The sequence below is a fragment of the Coloeus monedula genome (genome assembly GCF_965178545.1).
Source record: "Coloeus monedula genome assembly, chromosome: 2".
Taxonomy (NCBI): domain Eukaryota; kingdom Metazoa; phylum Chordata; class Aves; order Passeriformes; family Corvidae; genus Coloeus; species Coloeus monedula.
This window is the reverse complement of record NC_138782.1, coordinates 63,658,118-63,672,223: the sequence shown is the minus strand read 5'-3', so window position 1 is coordinate 63,672,223 and position 14,106 is coordinate 63,658,118. Positions and strand designations below refer to the sequence as shown.

Genomic DNA, 14,106 nt, shown 5'->3' with positions numbered 1-14,106 from the left:
TCCTAAGCTTGGTTCCAGACATTAGCTATGAACTCAATTGTTCTTTCCATCCATCATGCTTTTCAAAAATACCTGCAGGTTTCATATTTAGGGATCTTTTCTCTTCTCGCTTTAGCTCAGTTCTTCCACACCCTAGCTAAAAAGCACTAACCTTTGGGGGTATGTTCAGTTGGACACATCTATCTTTAATTTTTTTCCCCACGGTCTGATTCCTGAGATGCCTTTCTCAACTTTCTGACCTACTTTTCTCTGTCTTGCTGGCCTTGGAAGACTAACTCCTCTACTGCTGAAGGAGGTTCCTATAGCTCTATAATGGATTTGTTTCACCTTACACCAGCAGCAAATCCAACCTGTCAAATCTAAAAATGCATCCAGGTTCAGTATTTCACTTACAGTCTCCCAGAGAGGCACAATCCAGGAATAGCTTCTCTCAGATTTATTACATGATGCCACAAATAATGGCCAACACTTGAGCAGCTTCTGAGCTTTGCTCAGAATGGTGCAGACTTGTTACTTGTTACTTATCTTGTTACTTATTACTTGTTACTTGTTACTCGTTACTTATCTAAAATACATAGATATATATACATTTACTGTATTCCCCAGAAATGCTTTGCAAGGTTTTGCACAGGTTATGAAGAGGTTTTCAAACCTTATCCCCTTAAACATCTTGAGATATCTTCTAAAGACAAGCTAGTCATGCAGTCTTAAGACAACCTGTGAGAAAGAAAAATATACTGCACAACATCCTCTTTGAGACCTAAGGGCATAAACTCTCCATGAAACCAACAGGAGACCCACAGAAATGCTATTTGTCTTAACAAAGTAAGCATTTTTAACATATTTTCTCTCGTACTGATAATGTGTGCTTAAAGGCATTTGAGATTTTCACATTATTTTTATCCTTCATAATTCAAAATGTTTCATAGGGTTGTACCAAGCCATAAGAAACTTTTATTCTCTAGTCCACAGGTTAGAGCAGGGGAAGGAGTTAGCAGCTTGGATTTTGCCAAGTTTTCTCTCAAGAGATTAGAATTTTTTAGTGAAAAAATACTGTTATATTTCTTAAAAATCACTGCAAAGAGGGAAGTTGAAATCATGATTAAATAATGGCAATGTGCTCAGGAAACACTTGCTCAAGCCTCTCAAACTAAAAGACACAGTAATTTTTCTTTTTTTTTTTTTGGCATTTCCCAGCAGAGTTATAAACTACAACTGGTCTGGTCTGGTGTCTCTAGTGAGAGAACCACATTCAGATCCCAGATGGTTTCTTGCTTGCTAGGATGCAAGGAGCTTGGAAGCATTTACAAGGTGATGTATATGCAACCCATGGGAGGCATCCATAGGAAAGGAAAGAGCAGTTTCACAAAAGGCAATTTACTTTGCCAATAACTCTCTGAGTCCCCAGGAGTATTTACACAATCTGTTTGTGTTTCTCAAGAAGAGCTTTCTGTCCCTCAGAGCTCACCTCCACACCACAGTCTTAGCTGCCATTGGTAGTGAAATTGCAATATGTTGTCCTTGAGCAAACGTGAAGCCCCAGATTTCCTGTTACATGAGTCTGTTGCATGCAGAGTAAAAAGATATGTGCTTAAAGTAAATATTTTGGTAGTATGCTCAGAAGCAGATTGTAAGTCACATTTTTAGTCATAAATTTTCTAATGTTTACCTGGTATCTTATGGTTTTCCTGTAAAATAGAGTCACCACAAAACTAAAAATTCAGTCTCAGTAAATAGTCTACTTTGCTTGATTTGATGTATAAACATTACATGCTCTCATACCTTTTGCCTAGGTGAGTACCCTAAGCACCAGGCCTTAGGTATTGGTAGATGGGGCAACTGCACCTGCACCATCAGCAGTTTGCAGGGGCTGAAGTAGGGAAACTTCATGGCTGTTCCCTTTGTTCAGCCTGTGTCTGCCTCAGTGCACCTACAGAACACTGCTGTGGGGATGGCAAATGCTCCTGGGGGCACCTATGACCTATGGAAACCTCTTTGGGGGTGGAGGAAGCAGGCTGGAGGAGCTCTCTGTGTCGCAGCTGTCATTTTCTTCCCCCAGCTTTCCCCTCTGCTAAAAGGTTGAGGATAAGTTTTTTCTCTCTCTCTTTCACCCTTATGGAAGACATAGATGTACCAAAAACCAGAAATAAGAGGCAAAGGGCAGAAGGAATGAAAATTCTTAAACATCCCAATAGTAATAATTGGTCTAAAAATAGTCGCTTTCTTCTTGATGGGAGGAAAGAGGAGAATGAGGCCAGTATTTCTGCTGGATTTTATTTATTAAATTTGTGCCCCTCTAGCATCTGAGATAATACAGCCAAAAAGCCTCTTTTAAACAAGCCAGACCTCCTCAGTGAAGGGAATTAAGCCCAATAGAGTTGCACTCCCACCATCTGGGGCTGTGCCTCTCACCCTTGTGCTGGTCCACACTTGCACCCAGCCTAGATGTCACTGTATTCAGCCATGGATGGGCTGACATGGGATTGTATGATGGGCCTCCAGGATGGGATATGAGATCAGAGAATGACATCCTCCTCTACAGGGACAAATATCAGAGCTACATAAACTCCAATGCTCCCTTCTCAGACTTCCTGTGTCCTGTTTTTACCACACACAGGCAAAATCCCAAACGGTTGTTGATTTAGGTAAGAGGAATATTTGAGGAGAGCCACATGTTCATTAAATGGAAGCCCTGTAATGGATAAATAATAGACCCAAAAGGGATTAAATACTATAAATTGTGTATCTATAAACAGTCTGCAGGTGACAGGCAGCTGGACCATTGTGTGGGGGAAATGATTAAATCAGAGTGGGATTTTCAGCATTTATTCCAGAATGCAACCCACTAAATATTTAATCCCACTAAAATATTTATGTATTTAGATTCTCACAAGAAACTTTTAACACATTTCTTCACAGAGAGAAAATAATGAATAATTGTTAAAAAAGGTATTATGCTTAGTAATTTTTGTGCTCATCATCTACCAGTCATAGATTTTCCAGTATATACACATCTCCTGCACCATGGTTTGCTTGATAATAGTATTTACTGTATATGCTTTTAACTATAATTATTCTGAATGCCTTGGGTAGAAACACAAAGCAAGAACATATGTTTTACTAGAACTCAATAATGAGAGTAAACCACAGAGATCTGTGTCTGAGAGCTTTTTCATGTGCAGTGTGACTAGGTGTGTGCTTTCTACATGTTTTTTCTTCAGTGACAAAGAGTTAGCTCATGGCATGTCTCACTTTTATCCTTTGAATTTTCAACAATTTCAGACTGGTTTTTTTATTTGTTTTCTGGTTTTAAGTTTCTTTAATAATGTGCTCACATCTGTCTTGGATCCTTTTATTTGGAAATATCCCAGAACTCTATCACCAGTTTCTCTTTTTATTTACCTGTGAAGCAGAATTTTCCTTTCCATTCCTCCAGAAGCCATAAAACACTTGTGGATTAAACAAAAATGAGTATTTAGTGTATATGACAGGTCTTCCTGATAAGCTGTCAGCTATGTCTCACAGACATCCTTTCTGAGCTGGCTTTGCTTTACATCATCTTGTGGCATACTGCATGGCAAAAACAAACACCCATCTGTTCACATGTTCTTAGGATGGGTGCCCACAGAAAGGAAATCCCTGTAGATAAGAAACTGCATCAAATCAGAGAACAGACAGAATGGAAAATAACCCTGGATCTGCTTTATATTTGTTGCAAACCAAGTCAACCTAGGATGGATGCCAGTGGTAGCAAATGAGACATAACACTGCATGTGAAAGGGCTCCCCTGTCCGACACAAAAGCTCTTCTCTCATTTCATTCCCTGTTATTTTTCCCCTTGCTCTCTGAAGAAAAGCTGTTCAAACATGCCCATCTTAGAAATGGGTTTAAGCATAAGAAAGGCTGAGGTCCCTGCCGACTGCTGTTACAATAAGATGCATCCTAGACTCCATGATATCTTAGATGGAGGATACCCTTCACTTTTCACATTCAGCACAGATCTGTACAAACAATCACTCAGAAGATGTTTTTGCCTATATTTCACCATGACTGCTCTTTGTTTTTTTTGTTTCTCAACCAGTTGTATTTGGGAACACAAAACAGAAGAGCATAGTTCTTCTGCTGGCAGGAAGAAGACACCTACGTAGTTATATTTCTTTATTGAAACATAAAAGGGTTTTGAATTGAATATTATATTGAATATTTCAGGAGTTTAATCCCAAAAAATCCATCTGCTGTTTGGCATACGCCTTCTCCTTACCTTATCCAGGACCAAAGGGAAGAATGACAGAATATATCACTGTCCAGGTATATTTAGAGCAAGCAGCTGCCCAACAATGGTAAAGAAATTTCCCACATGGGAGTTTTTCCTAGCCAAGTACGGATACAGCGTCAGAAGGATAAAGCAGGCCCTGTGAACTTTTACCTTCATGGCTCATTTTAAACTCCCTTTATGCATAAGTTCTGTAATGAGATTGTTATAGCTCCTAGAAAATTAATCTATCCTTGATTAATTTTCTCATCTCTGCTTGAGGCATTAGCTGCTTCAGTGCCTCTCTCCTGTCAATTATCATATGCATTGTCATTTTGGCTACATGCAGAGGTGCCCTATCAGCTGTGTGATGTCTTCCTTTTCACTTCTCAAATTCAGCGAAGATGGTTCCCAAATCCTCTCCTCGTCTTCCTTCTTATGTGATTTTTTTTCTCAAAACAGCCTGCCCTCCTTTAGAGGAGGAACTTTACAGAGAGCTGGTATAAGTTAACAGTCAATGAACAAAAATGGGCAGAAAACCATTTTATCTCAGCTCAGGTTCTCGATCTGCTCTGGACTCACCACAGTGCACAGGAGTGCTTAATGACATAAAATGTACATAACAAAGCCTGTGTGTAACTAAGTCTACAGAGGTTAACTGTAGAGCAGGTGTTGCAGCGAACAGGGAAGCACTCTCAGCATCCAGAATAACTTATTTTTACAGCCACATTCCAGAAAAGTTTATGCATTACTGAAAAAGTTATGGCTTACTGTAACTGCAGCACGGCTACAAAAACGAACTTTTTTTTTAAATGTTCAAAGTCCTTTTCTACTGTGTGCCGTAATTTCACTGGGGAGCAATAAACTGTGTCTCTTTCAGGAATCTTCCCTACCCAACACCACCTAAATCAAAAAGTTGTGATTTCCAAATATAAAAAAAAACATTGTACAGAAAAACTACTTCTTAATCAGCTATTTGGCCAGTTGTGCTGCTCAGTGTGTGCTAACAATAGCTCCTGGCAGGCTTGGTTCTCTGTGCATGCCAGAGCCTAAATGTGAGATAGATGTATATTGCTCCTGCTGTCCAGATCAAATCTAGAAAAGGAGTGCCTACTTCTCACCAAAGATTTACTCACTGGGCAAGTATCTTAAGAGAGAAGAAACACCCTGAATTGCCTGGGATCAGGAAAAAGAAATGCCAACCAAGCCAAAGGATTTGTACAGGATTCACTATGGGGAGACTTGAAGTTCTGCCTGTCTTTTCATCCCTTTAACACCCATAGCTGCCATGTCTCAGGAGCAGAGATGTTTTTGCAGTGTGTTGCTCCCAGGAATGTCCTCCCTGAATGAATCCTTCCCGTAGCTTTATGGCATGTGTCAGTCAGACAAACCCAAATATATGTTTGCAAGACCTGTCCATACGGCAGTAATTTCATTACCTGCAGATGTCAAGAACCAAGGCAAAATAATACAGCACAGACCAGGCTGAATGTGGTTAACTAGGTTGCTTTTAGTTTATTAATTTTACCCATATACATAGATGACTTTGAAAGCACCACGTGAAAGAGTCAGAACAAAATATAAGAAAACGGTACAGGAAAAGATTTCAATATTCAATGTGTCAGTGTACCTACTGTATTTCATACATATTTTACATTGAAAACCAAAAACCCCACAGTTTCCAGAGGATGTATACATTTTGTTTTGATCCGGCAAATTTAGTTTATTAATATGTAAAAAAATAAATCTACAATAGCAACAGTGCAAACACATCAGAATTTGCATGGCATACAGAACACAGATGAATAAAAATTATTATACAGAGGGCCCAGTGTTTCCTATGGTACTGGCTGTGATGTGTACAACAAACAACAGGGTGAGGAATAAACTGCAACTTAAGCAGGAAGATGAGCTGCATATTACTGGCTCTGTCTTGTATGGTCTCTCTATTTCAGGAGGTAAAGCTGTCATGCCTTGGATCTGAAATTAAAATAACAAAAAATTATCAGAGTTTTGTCACATAAGATCAGTAAGCTCTTTTCACTCTCAAGATGATTGGCAGCTTGCCTGAGAATCTATTGGTAGTTTTGTACTTGGATTGTGACTCTCACTGTGGAAACATCAAGCTCAGTAAAAATATGAATATATTGCATGCCAAATGATCAGCCAGTGTGCATATTCAACGTTCTCATCTTGAGAGCAGCAGTACACACTGGCATCCTCTCCAGTAAAGCAAGGTTACACTTTGGTTTGTTGGTTTGAATGACCTTATTTTGCTTTGTGGGATTGTTTGGATGGTTTGGTTGTTGTTTTCATCCTTCTGTCAAATAAAAATGAAAGCTGGCAGTGGCAGTGTCACTCTGCTATAGGGATACAGGATGATATTTGAATGCATTCATTTCTGCATGAAAGGCTCACACTTGCACGTCCAAAGCAGTTGTGTACGCATTATTCCACGGAATCACAGAATGGTTGGAAGGGATCTCTGGAGGTCATCTGGTCCCATGTCCTTGCTGAAGCAAGGTCACATGCAGCAGTGTCATATTGCTATATATATTGAGTATTTTTCACTCTTCCCGTAGAACTCAGTGCAATTTTATGGAATTGGATGTAACTACATGTTTGTTATGGTTTTGACATGAAATTAGAGACATTTGTGTACACTGCTCAGCTTGCTGTTCCTAAACTTACTCCTCACACGTCAAAGAAAATAAGCTCTGCAGAAAGTAAGCTCCTGGGCACATTTTTGAAAGTTTGAATGCCCACCTGTACAGCATATGCTTGCTTTGGGGATTTTATCTATGTTGCTATTATTCTGTACTGTGGAAAGAAACCCCAACTAAATATTGACTTAATCTTAGCAAACAAAACACAAAAGTAAAACTGAAATAGGGACCAACTCTATAGAAGGATGATGGTATTTTCAACTCAGTTGTCTGCTTCAATTTTTTTCAGTCTTGTAACAACTCAGGGATTGTTTGACCATTCAGGTTAAATCTGTTCTTGATTTTGATGAGGATGATCGTTTAAGTGTAATATCACTAATACTGGAAGGGAAAGGAAAGAGTTCTAATCTTAGCTTTGATGAATATGTCCATGTCATTTGAAAAAGGAAACTGTGATTAAGGAAGAACTAAGAACTCCCAGTTCCAGTGAGCTCATTCTTTGACTACATTCTTTAAGTTGTAAGTATTGTTCCTTCATCCTGTAAGATAAAGAGGAACGGCATTTTCCAGAAAGTATACCATTAAATAAACCCGGCCTATCCTCTTGATAAAATTTCTGTGTACTTTTCATCATCTTAACTTGTCCTCTGACAAACAATCAGTGAAAGAGTGACTATGCAACTGCTACTGACCAGCAGCTGTAAAGGTCAAGAAGTTTAACCAAAACTGGCAAACAGTGACATGTACTGTCTGCCTACAACCACTTTTCACAGGAGGTCTACCATGGGACAAATACTAGAAAAACCCAGAAGCTCTTTGATTACTTACAGCACACAGTATTTCTTTGACATCCAATGGGCAGAACAGTCTGACCTATGTTGGAAAAACCCAAGAATGCTGCTGTAGGAAGGGCAATTTCTTCACTACCTTAAAGGACTTGTGTGACATGCTATGAGGCAGCACAGGCTATCTTCCAGGGTGAGGAGAATGAGGCAAAAGTCTTTTACTAGGAAGTACTTAATCAATAGTATCTCATAGCAGCTCTGCTATACTGGACTGAAATCACAATAGGAAAAAAGCCAGTACAATGAGACTGTCACCCCTTCTGAGCAGAAAATCTCAAAAAAGAAGGGCCTTGAATGTGGAGTCTGTAAAGGAGTTCAAAGAGCAATAAATATTTTTAAGTATTCCCTTCAGGGATGATACTACCTGCACTAGCCATTCTCTATAAACACACATCAACATTAAAGATGACAACTTTTCTCAACAGTCCTGGTAAAATACCAGCAGATATTTAGAAAAAGTAATAATTTACTGGGGTGTTATTTTTTATCTTATAAGGTTTTTTCATCAAGACAACAAGGAAAGTAAAACTACGGAAGATAAAATCTAACAAAGATGCACAAAGGAAACAGACTATCCAAATGTATTTTTATGGTCCAATACTATAGACAATTCTAGGACCAATAAAAAGACTTACTGGAAGATTGTTCATACAACTTTAGGTTGTCTAGATGACAAGTTAAGAAGGCAGATTCTTTGTTATGCAGTCAATAAGCTTTCCCTTAGAAGGTGACTCAGAAATGCAACCTGATTTAGGGGTTTTGAATCATCCATTTCAAGACACTAACATAAGTCCCTGACCATGGCAACAGTGAGGTAGAACAGCTTCCTGGCTTGGCCAATTAGTCCAGACACACATGTTTGTGCTCTGATCAGCTCCAGACCCACTGAAAGACTCCATCCTCCCATTACTGATCCCAAGTACTGATTAAAGCTCCAACTTTTCTATTCTTTTAAAATGCTGCTAAAACTCAAGTTGGGTGAAAGCACTGCTAAAACATTCTCATCATTTGTTATTGTATGTAAATGCAATATAGCTGTGTAAATATCCTGAAGAAGTATAACCAGATATTTATTCATATGCAATGAAACACAGTAAATCAAATTAGTTTTATAGCATTCTTGCCTCCTTTTCAACACACGGACTTACCGACCATTCTGCATTATCTGTTTTTGAACATCTCACATTGACAGGTAGTTTAAGCACAAGTTGATTATAGGAGAGACCCTCTGATCTGGACCATTTGAATTTATTCATTGCATCCATAAAAGACAGGTTTTTATATTGCTTAGGACTCTTGATAATGAAAGGCCAAGTCCTAAAGAAAAATAAACAATTAGATTTAAAAAAAAGATAGATACATACATACTATCAAGTTGAAACTGACGAGGAAAAGCTTTTGGAGAATCTCCTCAGAAAAATAAATGCACTACTACTATGTATATTATGCCTAGTTCACATTCTCAGCTAAGTTCTCTTCTACTGAAAACTGATGCAGTTTTATTGATTTTGACAGACTTATGAAAGGCTGTCAGCATGTTAGTACTTGCTGCCAGATGCTTTTAGAAATGAAGGACTTCAAGAGTTACATTGTTGTTCTCTGATCTACAAACTGAATGCACAGGCAATATAAAACAGATCTTCTGCTGTAACTTCTCAAAAAAACAAAGCCAAAAGAAAACCACACCCTCTTCTAGGCTTGGCAGGCCAGGCTGCCAAGAAACATTTGCCATCAGAAAGCTGCTTCCAGATGGTTTTGCTGAGCTCAGGTCAAAGCTGAGCCTAGCACAGGAATTGCTCTGATTTGCACTGGTTGGCAGCAGATAATACCTGGTGTTGTGGACATTGCCTTGGCGTGTTCCTGCAAGCTGGCTGCAAGGGCTCATTTTGGAGGGGTGGTTTAGAGACCTGCTGCTCTTCTCTGAAAAACCTATTTGCCCAAGTGTGGGAATCGTCCCCATGAACAAATGGGGACTATCTCATTTCCCACCAGCCAAAGACGTGGAAAGGGAAGGAATGAGATTCCATTTAGTAAAGAAAACTAAAGAATAGTAACAAAGGAAAACTTAAAAAAAAAAAAAGACCAAACCCAAACCTTTTCCACTGTTTCTGCTTTCTCCTTGTTTGACTTTGCTGGAATGAATGGAAACAACATGGTGGAGGGATCAAGCTTTTATGAACACAAAATCAATACAGCTTGCAGAAGAATAAAAGTATCTAAAACTTTATCAAGCAACCTAATTAATACTGCGTTTGGAGCATGAGTTATCTTCTCAAAATAGTTTTGACAGATCTGTGTTATCTTGCAGTAGGCTGTCTCCCACTTGCTTTGGGTAAATTGCCTGTGCCAGAGTTCTGCTCCCCTCAACATCTAGGCATAGAGGACGTCATTTTAATCAACTACCTATTTTGGTACTTGGGCCACTACTGTTGCCCAATCACTTTCATCTCTGCTCCTCATGATTTAAACCATTGTCTCTGTTACCAGACAGAGGAAAAATATTTTAAAGTGAGCCACAATGCCTTGATCCTGCTCCTAGTTTGCCTTCATGTGTAAGTCAAGAGAGACTTTGCTAGAGTCAGTGAAGCAATTCCAGTGTTAGACTGACACAAGAGAAATGTGTATCAGGTCACATATCCTTAGGCTGACAGAGCTTAAAGAATTGTGGATTAGGTCATAAATACTAGAGGCATTATTAATCTCCTCTTCTAATTACTATTCCATTTGCGGCAGACAGTCTGCATACTTACTCTATTCAGAACATCATTATTTCCCCAGGCCAAATGTGCATTTTTTCCTTAAGTACAGTTATCATGAATGAACACTCAAGAGAGCATACATTTGTTAGAATATTTTCTTTCTAAGCTCAGAAAGACTCTTTTAGACAGGACTAATTTAGAACTTCTGTTCTCCCTGTATTAAAAGAGGTTGTAAATGGAAATAGTGTGGAAAATCATGTAGACATTGATTGCACTGTGACTTCCTTCAAATTCTTCTTTGAATATAAATTTCAGAACTAAGACCACTAAGCCTGTACATCAAATTATTTTCCAATAATAGTTTATAGGGTTTGTTAATATAAACTCTTTAACCAAAGACAACTTTTAAATTTTGTGGTGACACAATATCGGTCTATCAATTTGATTTTAAAATCTTACTATTACCTTAGTTTTGTGTAACAAACAAAGAAGTGTAATTCTTTCACACAAAAAGTGCATTCTGCTTTTTATTGTTTGATTATTTTTCGGTACTTCATTTATTTGGGAACTTTGCTCTTTTGACTGTTCTCACTCTTTACAATCTGCTGTTGAGGCACTTTAATTTTAATCACTATAAGGAGCATATTTTTGTCAAAAGAATTGCTGACAACAAATCTACCCAGGGAAATTCAATAACCATGCTCACAAACCCCTTTTCAAAATTATCTCTTTATATATGAAACATTGACATGCTTTAATAAATTGATAGATTTAGAACAGTGGTACATAGACTTTTTACAGATGATTGTGGTGAAAAAAAACCAAAATCCATGTGAACAATATTTTTTCCTTAAAATAAAAACTGCAAAAAAAATGATGTGAAATAATTTGGCAAGAGAAATACATAGCAGCAGAGCATATTGACCAAAAAAAAAAAGTGGCATGAGTGGCCATGTTGCACTACCAGAAAGAAAGAAAAGTTATATAAAAATGACCCAAGAATCCCACAGACAGAAACAGAGGTGATACACATATTCATAAACGTTTTACATACCTGACTGGTCTATAGATTTCCTTAACGCCAATGAACTGGAGCTGTTCCATTATATCTGGAATACTTGCACAGCGGGTCAGGTTGATTCTTGGGTAATAGAGCAGATATGACAGGCACATTTCATTCCTGGTGCTCAGACCACCCTGAAAATCGGATTTTTCTTTAATCAGGTAGCACTGGAAGCCCACACATTAAATCACTGATTAGCATTTATATGCTAATGAAAGGTGTATCAGGAGGTCCAATTCAACAAGTTTATCTTTTACAGGAGGTTATCAAGTAGCAAGAGTTTATTACGTGATTAATTACAATACGCTGGAAGCTCAAGCAATGGCTTCCAAGTTAAAAGACATCAGAAAGAACAACAGTGAATAAAATAAGGCTCATATTATATTGAAGTGTACTGTCTGAGAAGTTCAGGTTTTCTTTCAGTTGTCCCCAAGGTACTTAGATCTACCATATTTCAGAAAAGGGCTTCAAAGCGGAACAGAAGAAGAAAAAACCTTGTAGGATAATTAATCTGTTTAATAAGAAATTAAGTGAGCTTTACCTAGTAAAATGGAGGCTGGGATGGAATATGAATCTATCTGGACTCTGCTTGTAAGTACATATGCAGATAAAGAGTGAAAAGGAAAATAATTATTTATGTTAACAGGTAATGTTGACTCAAGAAAAAATGAACATGCATTATAAAATCACTAATTAGAATATAATTTCTAGCTAGCAGAAGAAATAGACTCTTAGACAGTCTTCCATTGAGAACTGTGGGGCAAACAACTAACTTAAAATTACTCTTGGTAAACATGGACAAGATTATAAACTTCATGTTCCTAAATCCTGTGTGGGGAAAGTTCCACAAGTCTCACAGAACCACAGGAATAGGCATGGAGAAAACAAAACACCTGAGCCAAAAGTTAGTGCGGTCACCACACAGGAAAACAGGACAAAAACTCAAAAGCCCTCATTCTTGGTCTTTTGCTTTTCATTGTATAACTACTGCATGTGCCTAGATTCAGGAAGAAGTATCCCTGTGCTCTCTGGATGCCAGGAACTGCAAAGCAGAAACCCCTCAGGTCTCACTTCCCAGAGGTCTGGATTCAGCCCCTCCCCAGGAAGTGGGATCAGACCCTGGCACTGGCAGCTATATCCCTCCCATAGACATAGTGGGTTTGGCATCACTCTGTGTGTTCCTAGCCAACTGGCACAGTCCAGCTCATGCCCGAGTAACCAAATTTACTTCACCTCCAAAACCCAGTGGCTGCATTGTAATGGCCAGTGCCTGGCCTCTGTTAACCTATCCCAGCTGCTTCTGGGACACTGTGCACTGCCGTGTGCCAAACCAGAGCTGGGCACCCTTGATAGGGAGGGGTGGTTTCTCAACTCCCCTTCAACCCAAAGGACTTCATTCTGCCTGGATTCTATGTTAGGCACAAAACTAAATAGTGGAGAAACATCCTGGTCACAGCTTATCTAAAAATCAAAACATAAGAACTGGCAATTACAACTTTGGGGAAAAAAGCGTAACAAGATCGTAAAAATAATTCATTAGAGTACACAGAATTTGCACGTTAATACCTGTTGTGAAGAAAACACTCCTTATACTAGAAAAGCTTGACTTTTAAGGAGTTTTTATGAGCTGACCTACTTATTTTTATAAACTAGTCATATGAAAGCTTTATGCAAGAGATCAAACTAAGATCACAGTAGTTCAGATGACTTTAAAACCTAAGAATCTGTGAATGGAAAGACAATAAATAATTATATGCACACAGCCATTAGCAAGTAAATTCACTCATTTTTAATAGTGTTCTATGAAAAAGATTTTAGTCCCCAATATTATCTGTGTATTTTTTTTGATCCACTAAAATATTGCTTACCCATGTCATGCGAATTCGGTCCACAGTACTGTAGTGGCATTCTGTGATTAAATTATCCCCCTGAAACACAAAATTTAGAAAGTTCACAGTTCTGAAGTTTATCAACACCAGCTTCAGGTAACCACAGATGACAGCAAGCACTTAAGAAATAAATATCAGAGCAGTGGATATGACTTTTTGAAAGAGTGAAGGATTAGGTAATTGCCATATGTTAAGGCCTTGGCAGTTAGCATTCATATTACACCAGATCCTCAGGGATCCCCCATGGATTTAAAGCAGAGTCTTGTTAAGAGTGTTGTCTGGCTTTCGTTTAAAATAGCAATGAAGGTACCCAGTTATCATCCCATTTTCTGGAAAATTATGTAGTAGACAATGTATACAAATGATTCTTGCTCCAAAACTCCTCCAGTGCTACTTTACCCAGGCTAATTTACCCTGCCAACTTCAACAGAAATATTTGGCAAATGAGGAAAAGAAGGCTTTCCACATCACAAAAACAACTATTTCTCTGCCAAGCCTCGGAGTAGAGGAGTGGCAGGCAAAGACTTCACTACATTGACAGATATGTATGGGAAAGGCTGAATACTTCCCTTCTCAAGTACATACAATTAACTTTTTGGTGTCTTGAGAAATTGATCTACCTATTTGGTAATACTTTCACTCCCTGTACCTAATCAAGTACAAATCAGAAAATCACCAGATAATCAAGTGGA

General features: G+C 38.4%; 1 protein-coding gene across 1 annotated transcript in view; it reads right to left on the bottom strand.

Moving 5' to 3' along the window:
* Positions 1–6,067: 6,067 nt before the first annotated feature.
* The window catches only part of MOXD1 (monooxygenase DBH like 1), a gene marked incomplete at both ends in the record, with an annotated part of 49,152 nt that continues 41,113 nt past the window's right edge, over positions 6,068–14,106 (bottom strand). The window contains 4 exons of the mRNA XM_082302312.1: positions 6,068–6,232; positions 8,912–9,080; positions 11,517–11,659; positions 13,394–13,453. Coding sequence (XP_082158438.1) covers positions 6,068–6,232; positions 8,912–9,080; positions 11,517–11,659; positions 13,394–13,453 — 537 coding nt within the window. The remainder of the gene's footprint in view (positions 6,233–8,911; positions 9,081–11,516; positions 11,660–13,393; positions 13,454–14,106) is intronic.